This window comes from Ochlerotatus camptorhynchus, unplaced genomic scaffold, assembly GCF_037179485.1.
Source record: "Ochlerotatus camptorhynchus isolate MF236.1 unplaced genomic scaffold, CSIRO-AGI_Acam_v1.1 ptg000107l, whole genome shotgun sequence".
In the NCBI taxonomy this organism is placed as follows: domain Eukaryota; kingdom Metazoa; phylum Arthropoda; class Insecta; order Diptera; family Culicidae; genus Ochlerotatus; species Ochlerotatus camptorhynchus.
Window position 1 is genome coordinate 2,745,088 of NW_027040597.1, and position 20,735 is coordinate 2,765,822.

The 20,735-nt window shown below is 43.6% G+C and overlaps 1 protein-coding gene and 1 long non-coding RNA gene across 3 annotated transcripts in view; both read left to right on the forward strand.

Annotated features, from left to right (window-relative positions):
- uzip (unzipped) overlaps nucleotides 1–6,364 on the forward strand; it is a 314,941-nt gene extending 308,577 nt beyond the window's left edge. For both annotated transcript variants that reach the window (XM_065219629.1, XM_065219628.1), the window contains exons 8-12: nucleotides 3,985–4,125; nucleotides 4,185–4,296; nucleotides 4,384–4,580; nucleotides 4,639–4,791; nucleotides 4,849–6,364. In XM_065219629.1, the coding sequence (XP_065075701.1) occupies nucleotides 3,985–4,125; nucleotides 4,185–4,296; nucleotides 4,384–4,580; nucleotides 4,639–4,791; nucleotides 4,849–5,268 (1,023 nt within the window). In that variant the 3' untranslated portion in view covers nucleotides 5,269–6,364. The remainder of the gene's footprint in view (nucleotides 1–3,984; nucleotides 4,126–4,184; nucleotides 4,297–4,383; nucleotides 4,581–4,638; nucleotides 4,792–4,848) is intronic.
- Nucleotides 6,365–6,381: 17 nt separating this feature from the next.
- LOC135699389 (uncharacterized) lies at nucleotides 6,382–14,281 on the forward strand. The gene is made up of 3 exons (XR_010517519.1): nucleotides 6,382–9,492; nucleotides 9,688–10,061; nucleotides 13,923–14,281. It is a non-coding gene; the product is annotated as an uncharacterized LOC135699389 (long non-coding RNA).
- The last annotated feature ends 6,454 nt before the right edge of the window (nucleotides 14,282–20,735 follow it).

Consider the following 20,735-nt stretch of genomic DNA (forward strand, 5'->3'; position numbering starts at 1 on the left):
CTGATCGAAGAGACGTCGATAGCCGTGGCGTGACGTCCGTTGAAGAATGTTGGGTTTCCATGGTTGAGCACCGCCATGTCTTCCTGATCGAGTAGGTCCATAGTAGGATGCTTCCTTTAGGATCCGGACGAGGACAGTGTGGTGACCGACGTTGTGTTCAGCGTCCATTTTGTTTTATTTTTTTAGCTTTTTGAGGAGTGCTTATAAAAACTTCCTTCCGCACCAAAATAAGTTTTCTGAATGACGCTTTTTTCCGATTCCCAAACTTCCTAGCAATTATGACCATCTCACTCTCTCATAAGCGAAAACCACTCACTAATATTCCCATTTCACATCATCTCGTTTAATTATCAACTATGAATACTCACACACATAAGCATACCATCCTTTATTTTCCCCGAACATTATCGATCACACACACACGAGCAGACTAGTTAGTACTCACATCATCATTTCTCTCAAATTCTGGTGAGATCCATCTCAGACCATTTTATCATAGAGGTAACTCTAAGACAAGTAGGTCCCGAAGAAACGTGCTCAACTTTTTGGCTCACCTCTGGTACTATCTTCGGTCCCAAGCTTGTCGAATCACCCCTCGAAACATAGGAAAAACCAATAACCCCTCATTTTATCTGTCAAACTTTCATAACGAATCAAAACAAACATTGCGTAGTACTAGAATTTCGACTAGAATAGGGTACGTTAATCGTTTGCTTGGGACCAATAGGCTACTAAAGTGGTGAGCCAATTTAAAATCGTTAGTTTCGTATTGATTGTTGATTTTATTCTAATCCACAAACTACACTTCTCGGGGATATAATAAAATTATAGCACAAACGAAGTGACAGACGGAGCGGCTCGAAAACTTTGGTGACTAACCTGCTATTGCAATTTTTCAGTGTACCTCATGGCAACACCACTACTACTGGATTGTACCAAATGGCAACACTACTACTAAATTGAACTAGCATTTTCACCAAAATTTAAAAATGTACTAGAATGTTTTGGTTCTATCTCTTTCACTCTACTCAAAACTGAAATGCATAGAAAAATGACAAAATGATACGCACTCTTTGCACACTGTCAAAGAATCATTGTACACAAAATCAACTTTGTTCAAATCAAAACAAAAAAACTAACCATCTGGTGGATGATGGCACAAGCTTCCAAGAAAATTCTATTACAGTGAACCACATTATTTAAATGGATTTCTTCGCCAGTTAGTCGTCTGTCACTTCGTTTGTGATTATAGCTAGCTTTATAGTATAAAGCTCCCCACGGCTTCACACTAGCAATAATATCCATCATTTTGGCACTGGGACGATAAATGTCAATTATTTGCCGTTTTGTTTTGCTTGGATTTCTAGCCATAAACATTTTATTTTCCAACGGTCTGCAATATTTACTACAGACAGCACCAATCATGTTAGGCAGTTCGAATGACCCAAGTAACAATCATGTACCCATCATTTCAAACTGTACATTGGACAATTTTTGACCTATAATTATCTTAAATAAATTAAAGTTAATTTGGATGGGTGTTTTAGCGTGTTCTATCATTGTATATAGAAGAGCAATAGTTTGTATCGCTTAACTCGATTTTTTTACATTTTTTTTACTTAAGACCTTTTGAAAAGTGCCGCGAGAATTGTTGAGAAAATGCATGGTAAAAAGATGTTGCTCGTGGACATTACAGTGTGATTTACATCTCACTGTAGTCTGAACATTTTCCCAAGAAAGTCCACGTAAACAGGAACTGTCATCCGATTGAGGTCAACCCCGACGGTACTAAACATTATTTCGACAGTGAGCATGCATAAGGGCGGAAACGCGATGATCGGTTCTCTTCTTCGATTTTCTCTTTGGTTTAATAACTCGCTAGATTAAACGTTTCTCTGTGCGTTTGGTGTTGCTTTTGATAGCCAATACAACCTGTTACAACTCTGCATTGTCATCAGTGTTCACTCGGCTGTCGACAAAAGCAGACCACTTTCGATGTGTGCCACGCGATCGTCTGTTTTCTCGGCAGCAACCATTGTGTGGTCCTCCTCATTGTTCTTCATCAGCAGTTCTTTCAGTCGATGCGTCGTCGACTTTGGAAAGCAACCGTTTCGTGATGAGTGTGTGAGTGCTGACCACGTTTTGCGTCCATTGCTGCAATGGACGCGCTCTGACCCTCGTTGGCGTACAACAATTTGCCATACAATGAAACTACTGGAAGCGGCTCCAGTTCTGATGGAGGAGGCTTTTTGGATAGCGGAAGATAAAGTGTTTATTGTGTTGTACCTTTTGACTATAGCTTTAAGATGTATTGTATAGTGACCATGAATCCTCGGCTCTGTTAAGTTAATTCGGTTGAGCCTTATCAAATAAATTAATATACAAAAAAAAAAAAAAAACACTGCATTGAACAAATTCTAGAAAATTGTTTCGCTTAGTTGTAGCAATGCAAAGAGAAAATCGATTAGGAGAATCGATCATCGCGTAAAAGCCCTTATGCATGCTCACTGTCGATTTATACTAGTACGATGCTATCAACAATCAATACGAAACTAACGATTTTAAATTAGCTCACTACTTGATTAGCCTATTGGTCCCTTTACATCTATAAGTGTACCCTATTCTAGTCGGAATTCCAGTACTACACTATGTTTGTTTTGATTCGCTATGAAAGTTTGACAGATAAAATGAGGGGTTCGTGGATTTTCCTATTAGCGAATTTGTTTATTATCGGGGTTGGAACCAGTTCCAACCCAGTGTGAAACCGAACTTTTTGTCAGTGTGAACCTCAACCTGAGCTGGGTTTCAAAAACAAACGATCAAACTGACGTTTGTCAGAAAACAAGCAGACCCAATCTTGCTACCCGATCCAGGTTGGAACTGAATAATAAACAAATTCGCTATATGTTTCGAGAGGTGCATCGATTAGCTTGGGACCGAAAATACTACCAGGGCTGAGCCAAAATGTTGAGCACGTTTCTTCGGGACCTGCTGGTCTTAGAGTTACCTCTATGATGGTATCCCCTGAATCGTACAAACTTTCGATGGAATTCAAGTTGTCATTGCAGGCATAACATTTGATAACGGCACAAAAGCATTTGTAAACAAACTTTCTAAGGCCCTTTACACACGAACCAAAATACGCCCACGCAAACCAACAACATCATCGGATAGGGGCAACTATCACCTTTCCGAAAGCAGTATTGGTTTGCGGGGGTGTACTTTGGTTCGCATGTAAAGGGCATTAGAAAGTTTGTTTACAAATGCTTTTGTGTCGTTATCAAATGTTATGCCTGATTGGAAGATTTAAGCAGAAAAAATACTGTGGCCCATTAGCACCATCCCAAAGGAAAAGCGCGCAGCAGTTGTAGGTTATGGGAAAAGTTTGTTATCCTGCTCAAGTTTCTTCTCGTGGAAATGTCGTTTTGGTCCACAAATTCATTTCTTTTACCGCAAGCAATTTCCGCAAATGTTGCAAGGGACGTTTCCGTTCATGTATGTAAGTAGGTATATGACACAATTTCGATGGAGACACATGGTCTGCGTGCTGATGTCTGCCATCGGTCGTAGGCACTTGATGAATTTGAAATAGATTTTTTGGCAAAAATACGATAGATCCCACCACCGCAAATTATCGCCAAATAGAAAAAAACCTGTACATAAGTGAGCCATCGAAGGATCGTAAGAAGGATGAGAATCACCTTTAAAAGGTGGGACAAAGTCATAACGATAAAGCCATGCTGATAAGGAAGACATCACCGCGGTTGTCTATAACCGTTTAACGTAACACAAAGAGACACTTCCCCATCCCCTCCATTAAGGACATTTTCGCACGCGATAAAATTATGTCTCTCTCTCTTCGATACGCCCCAGAGCTTCCTAAGCTCAACCCATTTAGCAGATAAATTAATTATCCTCATGCATGACAGCTACTAACTAAAACCCCTTTTAACCCTTTTTTGCTGTTGTTGATTTGTTTTCAAGGTTGACGATTACTACGTAGCACGATACAAGCTGGAACACCACGGCGAACATCATCATCCGTACATTGTGGGCAATTACGACCCAACGGAGAAGCTCGGAGGACGAATCTACGCACCCCTTCCGGGAATGCCCGACACTGTGGTATGTGAAACAAGATAAATTCTAATTAAAAAGTCTATAAATTTTGATTTCATACTTAGGAACACGAGCACGGAGACATCCTGGTCGAAATCGAACCCGTAAAGTACGAACTGCGAAACATCAAACTGAACAAGCTGCGGACTTCCATCAAGAAAAACATCACCATTCTAGGTAGGTTTTCATTTTTGTCCACTCACTAGAAGAAGAGCATAAGCCAGGGATTACCTTCGTTATCCTTCGTGCTTTTTTCGCTTTTAGGATCGACCATCCTGTCGAACGAGGAGGACATCACGAACCAGGCGGAAACGGTGATTACCTACGATTACATCAAACTGACCTACTACGGTCGGCAGCAGGGCGTTGGCAATGGCGTCCCGACCAAGGTGATTGACCCGCGGTCGCAACAACCGGTCGACATCTTCTGGGGCGTTGAGTTGACGGAGCGGAAGTTTGAGGTAAGCTTCGTCTGATTAGCTAATTAGTGATCTGATTTGGAATCCGTTTTTTTTTCAGACCAAAGCCATCAATACGATTCTGCAACCGGGAACGGCCATCAATGTGACGCTGTTGGGCAACTATACCGAAATGGAGGCGCCCTATCATGCGAATCTGAAGGCGTACTACGACGATAATAGTGATCCGGTGTCAAGGAAGCTGACTGGATATGTAAGTACACATAAAATCGCATGTCGGCATCATAATTTATTTTGGAAATCCCCGCAGACGCTCAGCAAAGACATGGAAGACGTCAAGATCGAGTTCAGTCCGATCTACTGGATCGAGAATGGTACCGTGGTGCCGACGACGACGACCACGACAACGACCACCACCTCAACTACGGAGGCAACCACGACGTTCGAACCGGTCCCCATCACCAACACCCCGATCGATAGCATCGGCAGCCGTCTCGGCGATGGCGACGACATGATGAGCAACGAGATCGATCGCTCCAGCCGGGAGGAGGTGGCCAGCAGCCGGAGTATCGACAAGCCGGAAACCAGTATTAGCCTGTCGAGCGTCGGAGGCTCGTCCGGCAACAAGGGTGGTGCCGGCAGTGGGGCCGTAACGCGGTGGTCATCCTCCGGCGGAGCGATAGCGGCGACGGCCTGCTTACTGCTCGCAGTCGTGGCACAACGGATTTAACTTTAGGAGTATTTCGCTGTAGCTTGTAAGCTGTTTTCTTTTTGGAGAGAAAGTGGGTTTTAATATTTTCTACCAGGTTTAGTTTTGTTGTTCCTGTGAGCTATTTGTTTTATGATTTTTACCTTAATTTTAAATTGGAATGGAAGAGGGCGATCGAAATCATCGCAACGGAGTGTGCAGAATTAGCTACGTAAAGTGAAGGAAGTCAATTTCTCATCATATTGCTCTTGTTTTTTTTTCTTTTTATAAATGCTATCTAGTTTCATAAGTGCGCGTAAGTTTTAAAAACTAAGTTAAAGAAACCCTCTATATCATTCTCTGTTTAATTAGGCAAAGTGAAAGTTTACATCTACCACCACGAGGGAATAGTAGTTCTGTTTTTCTTTAGCGATTAATGTTAATCGAAGAAAAGGAAATTTGAACCAGTAATGCGCAACGTAATGTGCAGTCATGCAAAATGTAATATGATCTTTGTTCGTCGTGTAAATATAGTTAAAATATGATTAGTTTAGTATTATTATCTCAATTGATTATTGTGTAGGTAAACAGAAAAAGGCGTCCGACATGATTTGCTATTGAAGATTTTTTGTGCATATACAATTGTACTACCAATCAGAACATTCCAATGATGAAAACGATGGTGAGTCAAGCGCAGTTCATTTAATCTGGTTCAGGTGAAAACATTTTGGTTAAATAGAAAAAATAATTGCACTTGTTAATTTCTGACAACCGGAGAAAAAAAACTCAAAACCTACCTATAGTTCGATCGACACACTGCCAATAGCAAATTCTTCCATAGAGCATGAACCTACCCCGTAAATTATTCACTGAATATGGATATGAATATCTACTGAGCCAGATGAATTGTTCTTACTCACAATAAAATCGTTGCAAAAGAGGAGAAAACATAGGCGTTCGGTCAATTCAAATACTTTATATTAATTTACGTATCCGGGGTGAAGATCATCTTCAGCAGTAGGGAGGGATACTCTATTTCAAACAGGCGGCAAACAATGTCATCGCGTCTCAGAGCATCTTTTGCCTGGATTGTCGATTAATTTTCTTGATAAAAACCGTCCTTGGAATAGGCCCTCTTACTCTGTTAGGTGTTAGGTGACTCTTCGTGTAAATCAAATGGAGACGAGGTGACAATTGTCACGTCACCGGTGAGAGAGTTACGTGGCTCACAGAATAGGGGTGATGGAGAGTCACCTCACTCGCGGCGCAGAATAAGAGGGCCTCTCTACTGCTGATGTCGTAATTCCCCCAATGTAATAGGGTAACTGGTGCACCAAATTGAAATGTAGCAAGCTATGGCAAAAATTTCGTCGGCAAACTGATTTTAGGCTGGATCAGAATGCTTCTGAAAAAAGATAGGTAATCGTTCAAAAGAGAAAGAGGGAAACTGCTGCTCAAAACGCAAAATGCAATCATTCGGATAGAACATGAATTATGGGCCTAGTTCCTCACATAAGGTAGGAAGAGGTTAGGCTTAGGGCTTGCCTCAGAAGAAGGTTTCAATTTAACATTAACGTATCATACACCTGGCTCTGATTACCCGCCGAGAGAGACAGGACAACACTTTAAAAACTTTATGTAAAACGAGAATTACATACGGGGCTGTGGCGAAGAATACATGCGTGAACAAGGTAGAGCTCCACCGTCTGGGAGAGATACCCCGACGGCAGAAAAAATAGCCAACGATGAGAGCGCTAGATTTGGTTGTACAGTTGGGCGTCATTCAGGAAAGTGATCAGCGCAGCCAACGTCGAGGGGTCGTAACCAAGCAGATTACTGACGTTCTCCGGGAGTCCATGTTGTTCGCGTAGCTTCCGGAACTCCGGGCAGACACACAGCACGTGTTCCACCGAGGCGGGGATGCTGCAAATTAAACAAACCTTGCGGAAAGGTGTCCCACCGAAATTACAGGAAATCCTGGCATGGCCGGACCGGAGACTTGAAGTGATCCGCTGGTCCTTATACTTGTGGCTGTCCATCAAGGGTCGTACGGTATCCTGGATCTTCCTCAGGAAAGTGGTCCGCGTCTGGAGCCATTCCTGCTGCCAGGTTTCCATGATTGTGTTCGTTATCCAACGCCTGACGTCTAAGAGGGGTACGTTCCTGGTGTAGCGGGGACCAGATCCCGCCAGTCTGTCCGCAGTCTCGTTTCCGGGAACACCGCAGTGTCCGGGAATCCACGTAAAGACGGTTAAAGCATAAAGGTACCGGGCGCTTGTATCCAGGGGTGGCTCGGGGCTGCAGCTTCCAGCGCCTGGATGACGCAGTAAGAGTCCGTTAACACGAGGATCGGTCGATCTGCCGGAGTGATTGCTGCGGCTTCCGCAGAAAAGACGGAACATTCCTCCGGTAGATTTTGACTTATTGCAGTGTTCGGTTCTGCTACTCCGAGTCCAATTCCAGCCTGCGACCGCGATCCGTCTGTAAAGCGATGAACATGCCCCGGATAGACGGACCCGAGAAGCTCTGCAACAGAGGAGTTATCTCCGGCTTCTTCTTCTTCTTCTTCTTCGCATTTAAAGCTTATTGCATATCGCATATTAGCTTATTGCGTGCTCTCAACTTAGTGTTCTAGATGCACTTCCACAGTTATTAATTGAGAGCTTTCGATGGCTGTATGCATTGGTATAATTGTGTGGCAAGTCCAATCATACTTCTATGCCCAGGGAAGTCGAGAAATTTTCCAACCCGAAAAATTACTAGACCGTACCAGGAATTGAACACAGCCACCTCCAGCATGGTCTTACTTTGTAGCTGCGCCTTTGCCGACTGAGTTAAGGGAGGCCCCCAGCTTCCTGGGTGGCTTCTTGCTTATCTCCGGCTTGGAATCCACTTTTAATCCGCTTATCTATTTTGATAACGTTTGATCGCCAACTGTTCTCTCCATGCCAGTGGACCCTGGCCACCGGGGGAGGTCAAGGTTGACTGTAGTGCGGAGGGCTCTGTTCCCCTCCTTGAAGAGAAATACCCTATCGTTCCCGGATGTTTTAGCGGCAAGGGCAGCGGCTTTTGTGGCAATGGCGGCAGCAGACCGAAAGCGGAAAGGGAGGATTCCGATTTCCACACATGTGGCGTCTGCAGGCGTGGAAGGGCCGGATACGATGCGTACGTAGGTATTGTATGTTGGAGCGAGGATGCGGTTGAACTTCTCGGTGGCTAGGCAACACGAAGGCGGATCTCACGGTTGCTGGAGCGGTGCGGGCGGGAGATCGTCCTCACGATATTGATGCGGATACGACAGTTTTCTTTCACCATCCTGAAGTGCTGATCGAAGCTTAGGGTGCGATCCAGAACTACCCCCAGAACACGCACTGTTTTCTTTTTTTTTACTAGTTCGTTTATTTTGAAAGCTCAACCGCGTTAGCTTTACGGAGCCGACAATTCATGGTTCTTTGTTTGTAACAAAATTCTCTTAATTCTATGTCTAGTATGAGTTGGGCCGAATACTTGCGGCTTACTCGGTTAGAGAGGTACATTGTCGCCAGTATGAACGGTAGTGCGGTTCTAGTTTCGTCTGGAGTTCGACCGGCTATGGTGACCAGTGGGCGACGATGAGACTCATCGAGACGGGGGGACAAGACAAACAAAAACTATTAAAGAGAGAAAAAAGATACTTATACTAGACATTTGAAGAAACACATAAACCGACTGCATATAGCAGATATCGCGAGTTCCCAACACGTCTCTGATAGGAACATAGGGTTGTCTTCCTTGGGCCACGAGGATATTCAAAAGTCGCTCTCTGGCGGTGTCATTATCCGTACACTGCCAAACTGCGTGATCGATGTCATCGTAACCGTTTCCACGCCGACGAGGTTTATTCTATTGAGATGATCACTGTTTTCTTGAACGGAATCGGATGATCTTGGATGGTGATCGGTGGTCCCCGAATCAGATGGCCCGAGTGGCGGATATGGCACCGTACACTCTTTGGTGCGGAGAGCTGGAAGCCAACCGAAAACGCCCACCTGCTGACGGCGGAGACTGCTGCTTGGGCTATATTCCTAGTCCTGGAAACCAGAAAAAACTGACATTTTGCCACGTTTTATTCGGTGTATTGTTACAGAAGGATGCCGCACTTTTCAACGGAATTTTGCAAATTAAGCGTAACTATTTGTCTTAACTGCTAACTCATCCACGCAAACAAAAATCATCATTAGGTAGGGGAATCTTTCCCCTACTAGCTGGTGATGTTATAGCGAATTCGTTTATTATCGGCGTTGGAACCAGTTCCAACCCAGTGCGAAACCGAACTTTTTGTCAGTGCGAACCTCAACCTGAGCTGGGTTTTAAAAACAAACGATCAAACTGACGTTTGTCAGAAAACAAGCAGACCCAATCTTGATACCCGATCCAGGTTGGAACTGAATAATAAACGAATTCGCTATTAGTTTCTGTGAGCAGTGCTAGCAGTTGCCACAAATCGTCGATTGGTTACTAAATCAGATACGTAGATTTGAATAGTTACGCTTGAAATAATGACTACCGATACGGTCAAATCAAAAGTCACTCGAAGTAAATACAAAATTGCGGGTTTCCAAACCTTGCAGACAAAATAACTTAGCTGGCCGTGCAAATTTACTTTTATTCTCTTTGCGCGTCTTTTATAAAACATCGTCTCTGGCAAAATACTGTCTTTGGCATGGCCCTGACACATATCGGCTCACTTCAGTTGATGCGGATATTTGTATTTTCCTTCGTTTAAAGTATTCTCATTGTGAACAACCAGGCTGGGTTGATGCTCGTTTGTACTTGATTGTATCGTGAGTGGAGTAGTTGCAAGACAATCCCAGCCGAGGTCAGTGGGATTTTTCTGAGGCATAAAAATCTCTGGTCACGTCTTCCTTCGGAAGGGAAGTAAAGCCGTTGGTCCTGGCTCATGTGTGTTGAATGGGTGCGATATCCTACGCAGGTGTGGAAGCTGCCTTCCTGCACATTCGATTGCCCTCAATGGATGGCAATCACTCATAAAATAAACCACATAACCAGTGGAAAATATCCATGTGAATTTTACTTACCTTACCTTACTTACCAATCAGGCTAAGGCCTTGTTGTCCTCTGCTGTCCGAAGAAGTCGTCTCCACTCTACTCGATCCATGGCCACAGTTCGCCAGCCTCGTAGTCTGCGAAGGGTCCGCAGGTCACCTTCTACTTGGTCGATCCACCTTGCCCGCTGCGCGCCTCTTCTTCTTGTTCCTGTTGGGTCGCTTTCTAGAACCATTTTCACTGGGTCGTCGTGCGGCATTCTTACGACGTGCCCACTGCCCAGCCCACCGTAGTCGCCCAATTTTTGTAATGTGGACGATGGATGGTTCTCCCAGCAGCTGGTGCAATTCGTGGTTCATTCGCCTCCTCCACGTTCCGTCATCCATCTGCACTCCACCGTAGATGGTACGCAACACCTTCCGTTCGAAAACACCAAGGGCGCGTTGGTCCTCCACGAGCATAGTCCAGGTCTCGTGGCCGTAAAGGACCACCGGTCTAATCAGCATCTTGTAGACAGTCAACTTCGTGCGGCGGCGAATTTTATTCGACCGGAGCGTCCTCCGGAGTCCAAAGTAGGCACGATTCCCTGCCATAATGCGTCTTTGAATTTCTCTGCTGGTATCATTTTCGGCGGTCACCAGTGAGCCCAAATACACGAACTCATCGACCACCTCGATTTCGTCACCGTCAATCTGAACTCGGGGTGGGAGGCTAACATTGTCTTCCCTAGAACCTCTTCCTTTCATGTATTTTGTCTTTGATGACAAGTCCAATCCGTCTAGCTTCAGCCTTCAGTCTGATGTACGTTTCCGCCATCATCTCAAAGTTCCGTGCCATAATGTCAATGTCATCGGCGAAACCAAGGAGCTGGATGGACTTCCTGAATATCGTGCCACTCGTGTCTATCCCAGCTCTTCTGATCACACCTTCTAACGCGATGTTGAACAGCAGACACGAAAGTTCATCACCCTGCCGTAACCCCCTTCGAGATTCAAAGGGACTCGAGAGTGTCCCCGATACTCGAACAACGTACATCACTCGATCCATCGTCGCCTTGACCAATCGCGTCAGTTTATCCGGAAATCCGTACTCGTGCATAATCTGCCATAGCTGATCTCGATCGATTGTGTCGTATGCGGATTTGAAATCGATGAACAAATGATGTGTGGGCACGTTGTATTCGCGGCATTTCTGCAGAACCTGCCGAATCGCGAAAATTTGGTCCGTGGTAGCGCAGGCACCCATGAATTCCGCCTGGTATTGCCCCACGAACTCTCTTGCATATGGTGACAGACGGCGGTATAGAATTTGGGAGAGTACCTTGTAGGCGGCGCTCAGCAGTGTGATCGCGCGGTAGTTGCAGCAATCCAACTTGTCGCCCTTTTTGTAGATTGGGCATACGACACCTTCCATCCACTCCTCCGGTAATATCTCCTCCTTCTCCCAAATCTTGGCAATTACCCAGTGCAACGCTCTAGCCAGTGCTTCACCACCGTATTTTAATAGCTCACTTGGTAGTTGATCTACACCAGTTGCTTTGTTGTTCTTCAACCGACCGATCTCCTCCTCAACTTCTTGAAGATCAAGGGCCGGTAGCCTGTCGTCTTCTGCGCGTGCTCCAAGGTTTATTGCCGTGCCACCTTCGTTTTCTGCTGCTTCACCGTTGAGGTGCTCGTCATAGTACTGCTTCCACCTCTCAATCACCTCACACTCGTTCGTGAGAAGGTTACCGTCCAAGTCCTTGCACATATCGGCTTGCGGCACGTAGCCTTTGCGCGAACTATTTAGCTTCTCGTAGAACTTCCGTGTGTCGTTTACGCGGTACAGATTTTCCATCGCCTCGCGATCTCGGTCTTCCTGCTGACGCTTCTTCCTTCGGAAAACCGAGTTTTGTCTGTTCCGCGCTTGTCTGTATCGCTCCACATTCAATCTCGTGCGGTGTTGCAGCATTCTCGCCCGTGCTGCATTCTTCTCCTCTACTAACAGTTTGCATTCGCCGTCAAACCAGTCATTTCTTCGGTCCGGGATTGCAGTACCTAGTGCCGCTGCAGCAGTACTACCTATGGCTGAACGTATGTCCCGTAGTTGCTCAATGTTGGGTCGTGGCGTTCGACTTCGACGTGTGTTATGCACCGTCGAGAGTTTTGAGCGCATGCATACTGCAACTAGGTAGTGGTCCGAATCTATGTTCGCACTGCGGTACGTGCGGACGTTGATAATGTCGGAGAAGAATTTCCCGTCGATTAGAACGTGATCGATTTGGTTTTCTGTGTGTTGGTCAGGTGATCTCCAGGTGGCTTTGTGGATATCCTTGCGGGGGAAAAAGGTACTTCGAACTACCATACCCCGGGAGGCTGCAAAGTTCACGCATCGTTGGCCGTTGTCGTTCGATACGGCATGCAGGCTGTTTGGCCCGATTGCCGGTCTATACATTGCCTCCCGTCCTACCTGAGCGTTCATGTCACCGATGACGATTTTGACGTCCCGTTGCGAACAGCCGTCGTACACCTGCTCCAGCTGCGCATAGAACGCTTCTTTCTCGTCGTCGGGTCTCCCTTCGTGTGGGCAGTGCACGTTGATGATGCTGTAGTTGAAGAAACGGCCCTTAATCCTCAACTTGCACATCCTCGCGTTGATCGGCTGCCAACCAATCACGCGTTGGCGCATCTTACCCAGCACTACAAAGCCGGTTCCCAGCTCGTTGGTGGTGCCACAGCTCTGGTAGAAAGTAGCCGCTCGATGCCCGCTTTTCCATACCTTTTGTCCCGTCCAGCAAAGTTGCTGCAGTGCTACGACTTCGAAGTTGCGTGGTTGAAGTTCGTCATAGATTAACCTATCGCAACCCGGGAAGCCGAGCGATTTGCAGTTCCACGTTCCGAGTTTCCAATCGTAGTCCTTATTTCGTCGCGTAGGTCTGTGCCGATTGTTCCGATCCGTATTTCTTTATTTGGTATTTGCAACTTTGTTTTTTTTTTCCATCCGGGGGACCATCGTGCACAGCTCTGTTAAGAGTCCCACGCTGGCACTAGGACGGTGATCAGCCGCTCCTAACATGGAGAACAGACGCCGTTTTGAGCCGCACCTCCATGGTGAGCAGACGCTCAGGTTTGGTGAAGCATTTCCTCTATCACCGTACTATGGTTACCGCGCCAGTGTTCGCGTCGCACCTCTTCACTATGATATTGCCGGACTGGCAACATTGCCCAGGCTACGCCAACCAGCTGTGTCCATGTTTCAGCTGGTAGTCTTTTGTTATCATATGACTCGAGGAGGCGTGAAGTAGGAACTTGTGAGGACCAGGGCTAGGTATTCCGCTCCTTCCAGGTTGTCAACTCACCATTTTGTAGCCCTGTGAATTTTACATAATTTTTATTTGATCCCATAATTGGAAATTGCACCACTAAATCAAATGAACTTTATGTGTCCAATGAAATCTATATTATTTCTCTTTTCTATTTTTAGTTTTTGGAAAAATATTATGTGCGTTCCTAATAGAAACTAAGTGAAACCTTTTTTCAGTGATCGAGGTCCGTCGGTGATTGGCAACAGATTGCGGAACAGAGACCGACGTTAAATAAAGGAATGAAGAAGAAGAAGAAGATAAAGTAGTTGAAGACAAAATTGACAGCTGGGCACACAATCGGTTGAAGGTTGAAATCAAAGCGTGTTGATTTAAGGTGAGCGGAGTCCAAATCTGCCAACAGTCTTCTTCTTCATTCCTTTATTTAACGTCGTTCTCTGTTCCACACAAGGTGACTACATATAGGTGTTCTAATGTGTCAAATTCATGATTCAGCCATGTTGGATTTTTGTATGGGACAGCGACCGAGTTTGTTTACAATTTGATCTAAAACCGCACTTCCCTCCCCCCGCCGCCACGACCTCCTCGCCTATATAGTGACAAAGCTGTATCACCATTTATATACCCACCATGGTTCCGCAATCTAGTGCCAATCACTGACTGACATCGATTGCCATCCATTGACGGCATTCGAATGTGCAGGAAGGCAGCCTCAGACCTCGTCTTGGATTGAACCCAGATCCATTGGGTTCAGAAAGCAGTCACGCTTACCACTAAACCACCGGTGCCGGCCTGCCAACAGTCAGTGCTGCAAAATTTCAACAATACACGGCGATATTCATAATTCTGCTTTGGTCACTCATTTGAGCTAACAGTCAAGGCAAACCATGTGAATTGTCAGTGACAATGCTGTCAGTGACGAATATGTGCAGATTTTTTTATTAGCTAAATTTGTAACGAAATTAAATGACTCGAGCAAAAAAAAAGACATGGAGCCGTTAAAGTGAACAAGCATTTACGTCCTGAACTGCTTGGATAACAATAATGTGACACATAATGCACGAAATCAAACGTTTTGTTGCCAGGTGAATGTTTGTCATTGACAAAAAATGAATGAGATTTTGACAAAGGTTTTTTTGAGGATCAATTTTATCAGTGACTACGTGATAAACAATTATGTCAATATCGCGTGAAAGTCTGTCAATGACAATGACAAATCACTTCACAGCTCTGGCAAACAGTGAGTATTTTGAGTGGATTGGCCAACGGGTGACGTACAAGTTGAATAACAGTTGCGAAATTTTTCTCGGTTCTGTACGTTTGAGCATATTTGATTCGAGCTTGTCATACTGCTACATTTCAATAAAATGCATCGTCAACCTAAAAATGAAAACATCGACATAAATTTAAAAAATTGTTTCATCACAGCTAGATAACTTATTGCTTGCTTACCACAGCACGAACTAGGAATATCCAGGAAAGGTAATAGTAGTCTACACAGTACAAACCGAACAAGAATGATATTGAAAAGTTGTATGCCAACGTGAAACGAGAAGAGTAACAGTTTTTGGAGTTAATTTGACACAACCCCCCAAACTAGCATCTATGAGCGTCTCTTTTTATACAAAAAAAATATGTTGTTAAAAAAACGCGCATCGGAATATACTAGGATGAAAAAAACTTGCGTAGAATAATCGAATTATACAAAAAAAAAACAACTAAAAACAAAAGGAAAGTGGAAATGGAAAATCACAATAATAACAATCTCTTTCAAATCTATTCAAAACAAAAACAACAAAATCCAAAAACATATAAATGCCTTGCGTGTGTGATCAATATTCTTAACTTTAAACAACATAATTGAAACCGTCGTGTTAAAACAAACAAGCATTGCAGATTTGACGCCTGTGTTCTTTGTATCCAAACGGAAAACATTTAATAAATAATCTAAAACCCAGCAAGAGAAGAAACAAGAAACAATAGAAATTGAGAACGAGATCACTATTTTGCCGTACGGATAAAAGGTTAAGTCGAAAACGCTGCAAGCTAAAAAGGCATGAGAAAAAGCTTTGCTTGAAACGCTTGTTGATTCGTTTATTAATGTCCTTAAAAGCACTCAATTCTAAAAAATAAAGCGGTATTAAATGATTTCATCTTTGAAAAAAAAAAACGGTACGTGTAAAGTTAACTTTGATGAAGAATTAAAACAAAACCGCATAATAGTTGCCTTGATTTGCCTGTGCTTCTTCGATCTTTTCTTATTTACAAATGTGTAAAACAACTGTAAAAAAAATCAACTATTTATTATATGTGGAAGCGAAATTAGCTATACCTGCCAAAACAGAACAAAACAAAAACGGAATTAACTCCTAAGTGTAAAATAATACAAGCAAGCAAAATCAAAGCAACAAACGAAACGCCATTTGTGCTGAGTAAATTTTAACGAACGAAGGTAAACGATTAGGGAAAATGGATCAGAAGGAAAATGAATCAGTAACAACCAGACAAAACAAAATAGCGCCACCAGTTGAAACCACTTTTCTCCTACGACCCTAACTGCTCTGTTGCAGAACACTCTCTTGTACATCTGTACCCTTCTGACACCGCTCCCAACTGAGTCCCCAGCAGAAGTTGAAATGAAATTATACAATGCGAAGAAGAAAATAAAAACAGACGCTATTTTTATAATCGTATTTATTACCAGTAGCGAGTAAGTGTAACGATTAACCACACTGTAATAACCGGCAGCGTTGGAAGGGAAATCAAAATCCATGTTCCGTCTCCTTTTTTCCCTTGAAAAATGTTTGAATATTGCTAAAATGAAACGCGCGAATATTAAAAAAAAAGGAAACAGAAAAACACTAGCCCATAAGTTGAATGTAGCTTAAGATATAAACAAACAAAAAAACAATTAAGAGGAAAAGCAAATGTGAAAGCAAGAGTGAAAACCAATCGAAATGGGATATGCAAAATGCAAAGGAAAATGGGGAAGAAATGGTAAGCTGAAAAAAAAACGGAACCGTTATAATTTGTTGATTGTATATTATTGTAATGTAACTGTATTATGATGCAAAAGTGAACAAAAATATTCTCAATAAAAACGAAGTGATCGTAAGAAAGTTTTTCCGTCTCGAAATTGTTGATTGAATATCACAAATTTCATTACCTCCACCAAACAGAGGCTTTCTTCCCAAAGAAGAAGGCAAACCGAAGAATCACACCCCATAACAAAAATGTGCGTTTCTCTCGCTTTTAACCGTATACTGTTTTAACATAATTTTTCAAATTAAACGCTATCGGTGCTCTTCGTAAGTGCCGCAATAAGCCCGAGCAGATCCAAGTACTCGGTAAGTTCATCATCCTGTAGGGCGTCTAAACTGCTAACTTTCGTCACCTGGAATGCTTGCTCTATAGCAACAAAAAGATTGAGCTTGCTGATTTCCTCCGCAAGCATAACATCGACGTGGGCCTTTTAACCGAGACCCACCTAAAGTCCGGCGACAGCTTCTGGTTGCCTAACCACAACTTTACCGGCTTGATCGCACCAGCTCCAGGAGGGGGTATAGTCGCTATATTCATTGTCTGGCGGATAGAATCTCGGGAACCAATTGAGCTGTCAAATAGCGGAATCAATCGAGCAAATCACGACCAACAACCGAAAAGAGCACATCAGCTATTGCGAATAAAACTTCGGAAACCCTTTTCTGGTGACTCAAGACTCGCCTAAACAAAATAACACCATCTTTGGGTTGGCAAAAGTTTCCCTATCCGATAATGCCGGTAATTTGCGTTCGATTGGCGAGGAAAGAATAATCATCGTTTTGTTTATAAAAGTTCATCGTACCTTTTCAATTGTTGGTCTAAAATATATTGAATTTATTCCGCTTTATGATAGATCGAAATTCTATCCGCCAGACTATTAGCGAATTCGTTTATTATTCAGTTCCAACCTGGATCGGGTATCAAGATTGGGTCTGCTTGTTTTCTGACAAACGTCAGTTTGCTCGTTTGTTTTTAAAACCTAGCTCAGGTTGAGGTTCACACTGACAAAAAGTTCGGTTTCGCACTGGGTTGGAACTGGTGTTAACCCCGATAATAAACGAATTCGCTATATGAATGTAGCAACTATAGGAGGGGGTGGTGTTACGGTCGTCAAGAAAGGAATTAAGTTCTACCCCCTGCCTTACATCCGCACTTTTAGATAGAGCTGAAATAAGGGCGTAACAGCTTTTGTAAACAATGACTTCTCTCGATGATTTCTCGGAAGTCATGGCTCTCCCTGGAAAATCGACATCACCATCGAGTAGAGGAAGACTTCTCCTACCCGGTGGATATGTTGGTTTGTGTAGGCGTGCCTTGATTTCCGAGAAATCAACCAGAGAAGTCACTGTTTACAAAGGCTGTTACGCCCTAATTCCAGCTCTATCTAGACTTGTATCATCGAAGCTCTTATAGAGAATTCGATTTTTATTCAGTTCCAACCTGGATCGGGTATCAAGATTGGGTCGGCTTACTGCCTGTCGAACGTCAGTGTAAACGATTGTTTTTGTAATCTGACTCGGGATGAGGTTCGCACTGACAATAAGCTCGGGTTCGCATATTTTTGTTTTCGCTATAGTGTGGAGGTCGAATCGCCAACTGGAAATGTCCGGTTCATCACTGTTTACTGCCCTCGACAGTGTGCCACCGACAACGGATTAGCAAGAAAGTTCAAGAACAACCTGACCACCATCACTCGTACTAGCTCCCGATTCATCGTTGGGGCGACCTGAATGCCCCCCATGAAGCTTGGCGGAGCTACCAGCGGTACCGGAACGGATGTCTTTTGTTCGACCACGCACAACATGAACTGTACACTGTGCAGTTTCCGGATGAACCATCTTTCATCTCTCCTACGGGTAATCCATCCTGGATTTTTTCCTGTCGAACGTCGGAGTATCCAAGTCGGACAACAATCTCAACTTCGACCACCAACCGGTGGTGACTGCAACGTGGTTCCTGCTAGAATTTTTTTTTTATATCTTTATTAAGGAGACTTTCAGCCGTTGGCTGGCTCGTCTCCGAAAATTCCTGCTAGAAGCTGCATGGGAAAAGACTACCACCATGTCCTCTGGGTGCAGTACGGACGAACGATGGACAGAAACATCGAAGAAAATCCACCGCTCGACACCGTAGATGATATCGACCGGGCGTTGGAAGGACTCCACCAGGCCATATCCGAGGCTGACGAGGCATGTGTTCGACAAGTTCCTGTGAGGGGTACGTTTGTTGCTATTGATTCTCACACCCAATTACTAATTCGCTTGAGAAATGTTCGTAGACGCCAGTTTCAGAGGACTGGAGATCTGGGCAAAAAACGTGAAATGGCCGATCTGAACAGGCAGATCCTTCAAAAATGGACTCACTCCGAAATGAAATGGATGAAGTTCGAGGAAACTTCTAAGAAAAGTTGGAAAAACATCCGGGAAACTTCCAAGACACGATTTGAGAAACTTGTGGCGAAAATTTAAATAAACTACCGAAAAAAAAAATAAATCGGATGTCACATCCAAAGGAAGCCAGAAAATTTTGGAAATCGGAAGTAAATTTCCAGAAGTAGCCATTTCCAGGGAAAGCCAGAAGAAGCTCGGAAAAACTTTCCAATAGAAGTCGAACAAAAAAACCTTTGGCTTATGGTCAAACTTCCAGAAGAAGACGAAAGAAATTTCTGGGAGAATTAATTGAACTTCCTGGAGAATACGAAAGAAACTTCCTGGAGACGCTGTTGAAACAGTTAAAAGAATCCAGGACATAATTCATAAATCCCTGAAGACTCCGCAATTTCCCTGAAGTTTTCGGAACATTCCTGAAATGCACTTAGAAATAATTCCTAGAAATTCCTTAAAAGTTCTTGTAATTTTCCTAAAATTAGGGTCTTTATTGGAGTTCTCTGGTCATTCTCGAAGCGCTCGGAATTTTCCTGATTATAATTAGACTACCGGGATATCTCTAATCATCTTTAAAGGTCTCTGGACTTTCTTGAAAATTACGAAATCTCTTAAGTGCTCTCACAATTTCTTGAATTTATTGTAACATCAGCATTGAAGTTCTCTGATCAAACGGCGCCGGTGGTGTAGTGGTAAGCGTGATTACCTCTCACCCCAGCAGGCCTGGGTTCAATCCCAGTCGGCGCCGCCGGGATGTTCTGAGGCATATAACATCTCTGATCATGCCTTCCTTCGGATGGGAAGTAAAGCCGTTGGTCCCCGGTTCATGAGTTGATGGGTCGATAGGTAGGGTCCAGGTGTCGGAGCTGCTTTCCTGGCACGTCGGTAGCATTGGTGCTCAGCACGGAAAACAAGATCGACGGAAAAAACAAACCAAAGGAAAAAAAAAAAAAAAAAGTTCTCTGATCTTTCCGATTTTTTTAAATTTTAAAAGTGATTGACTTTGGAATTAAAAAGCATAGACCTTCTCATAAAATGTTCTCACAATGTTCTAATGTTCATGTAACTTCCCTTACGTTTCCTAAATTTGCATGAGCCCCTCAGGACATTGCTGAAGTTTTCGGAAATTGCCTGAGTTTCTCGGAACTCCTTTATAATTTCAGCAATTTCATTTGAAATTAATTGATCTGTCCTGATGTTCTCTGAGCTTCACTAAAGTTCCTGAAAACCATTAAATTTCCCTTAAGCTCTTTGAACTTGTGAAGTTTCCAAAATATTTATGATGTTTCCTTAAGTTCACTGGAGTTCGCTGGACTTTTCTGAAGTTTCAGAACTTCTTAAATGTTCCTGCAGCTAGTGTGGATCCGCAATAAAAATCTGATAGCATCCTTGAAGTTCCGGGAAAGTTGAAAACAGGCGGGAGAAGACGAAAGAATCATTCGAGCGAAGGCTGAAGAAGCTTCCAAGGTAAGGTGGAAGTAAATTCCAGGGAAAGAATTACCGGAAAGAGCCATCGACTATTTCTCGATTGATGGGTAGCCAAAAACGTTGAGGAAATGCAAACATGAGTCGAATTTTGAAGGCTCAAAAAATATGAGGTATTCAAAAAAATACAAGTCTCTCACAAAAATTTTCTCCGAAATTCGAGCGCGGGCTTTGATTGTTTAAAAACAAAAATCGGTATAAATCGGTATACAATCTAAAAAATCGGTATTCTGAGGAACCTTATCTGTATA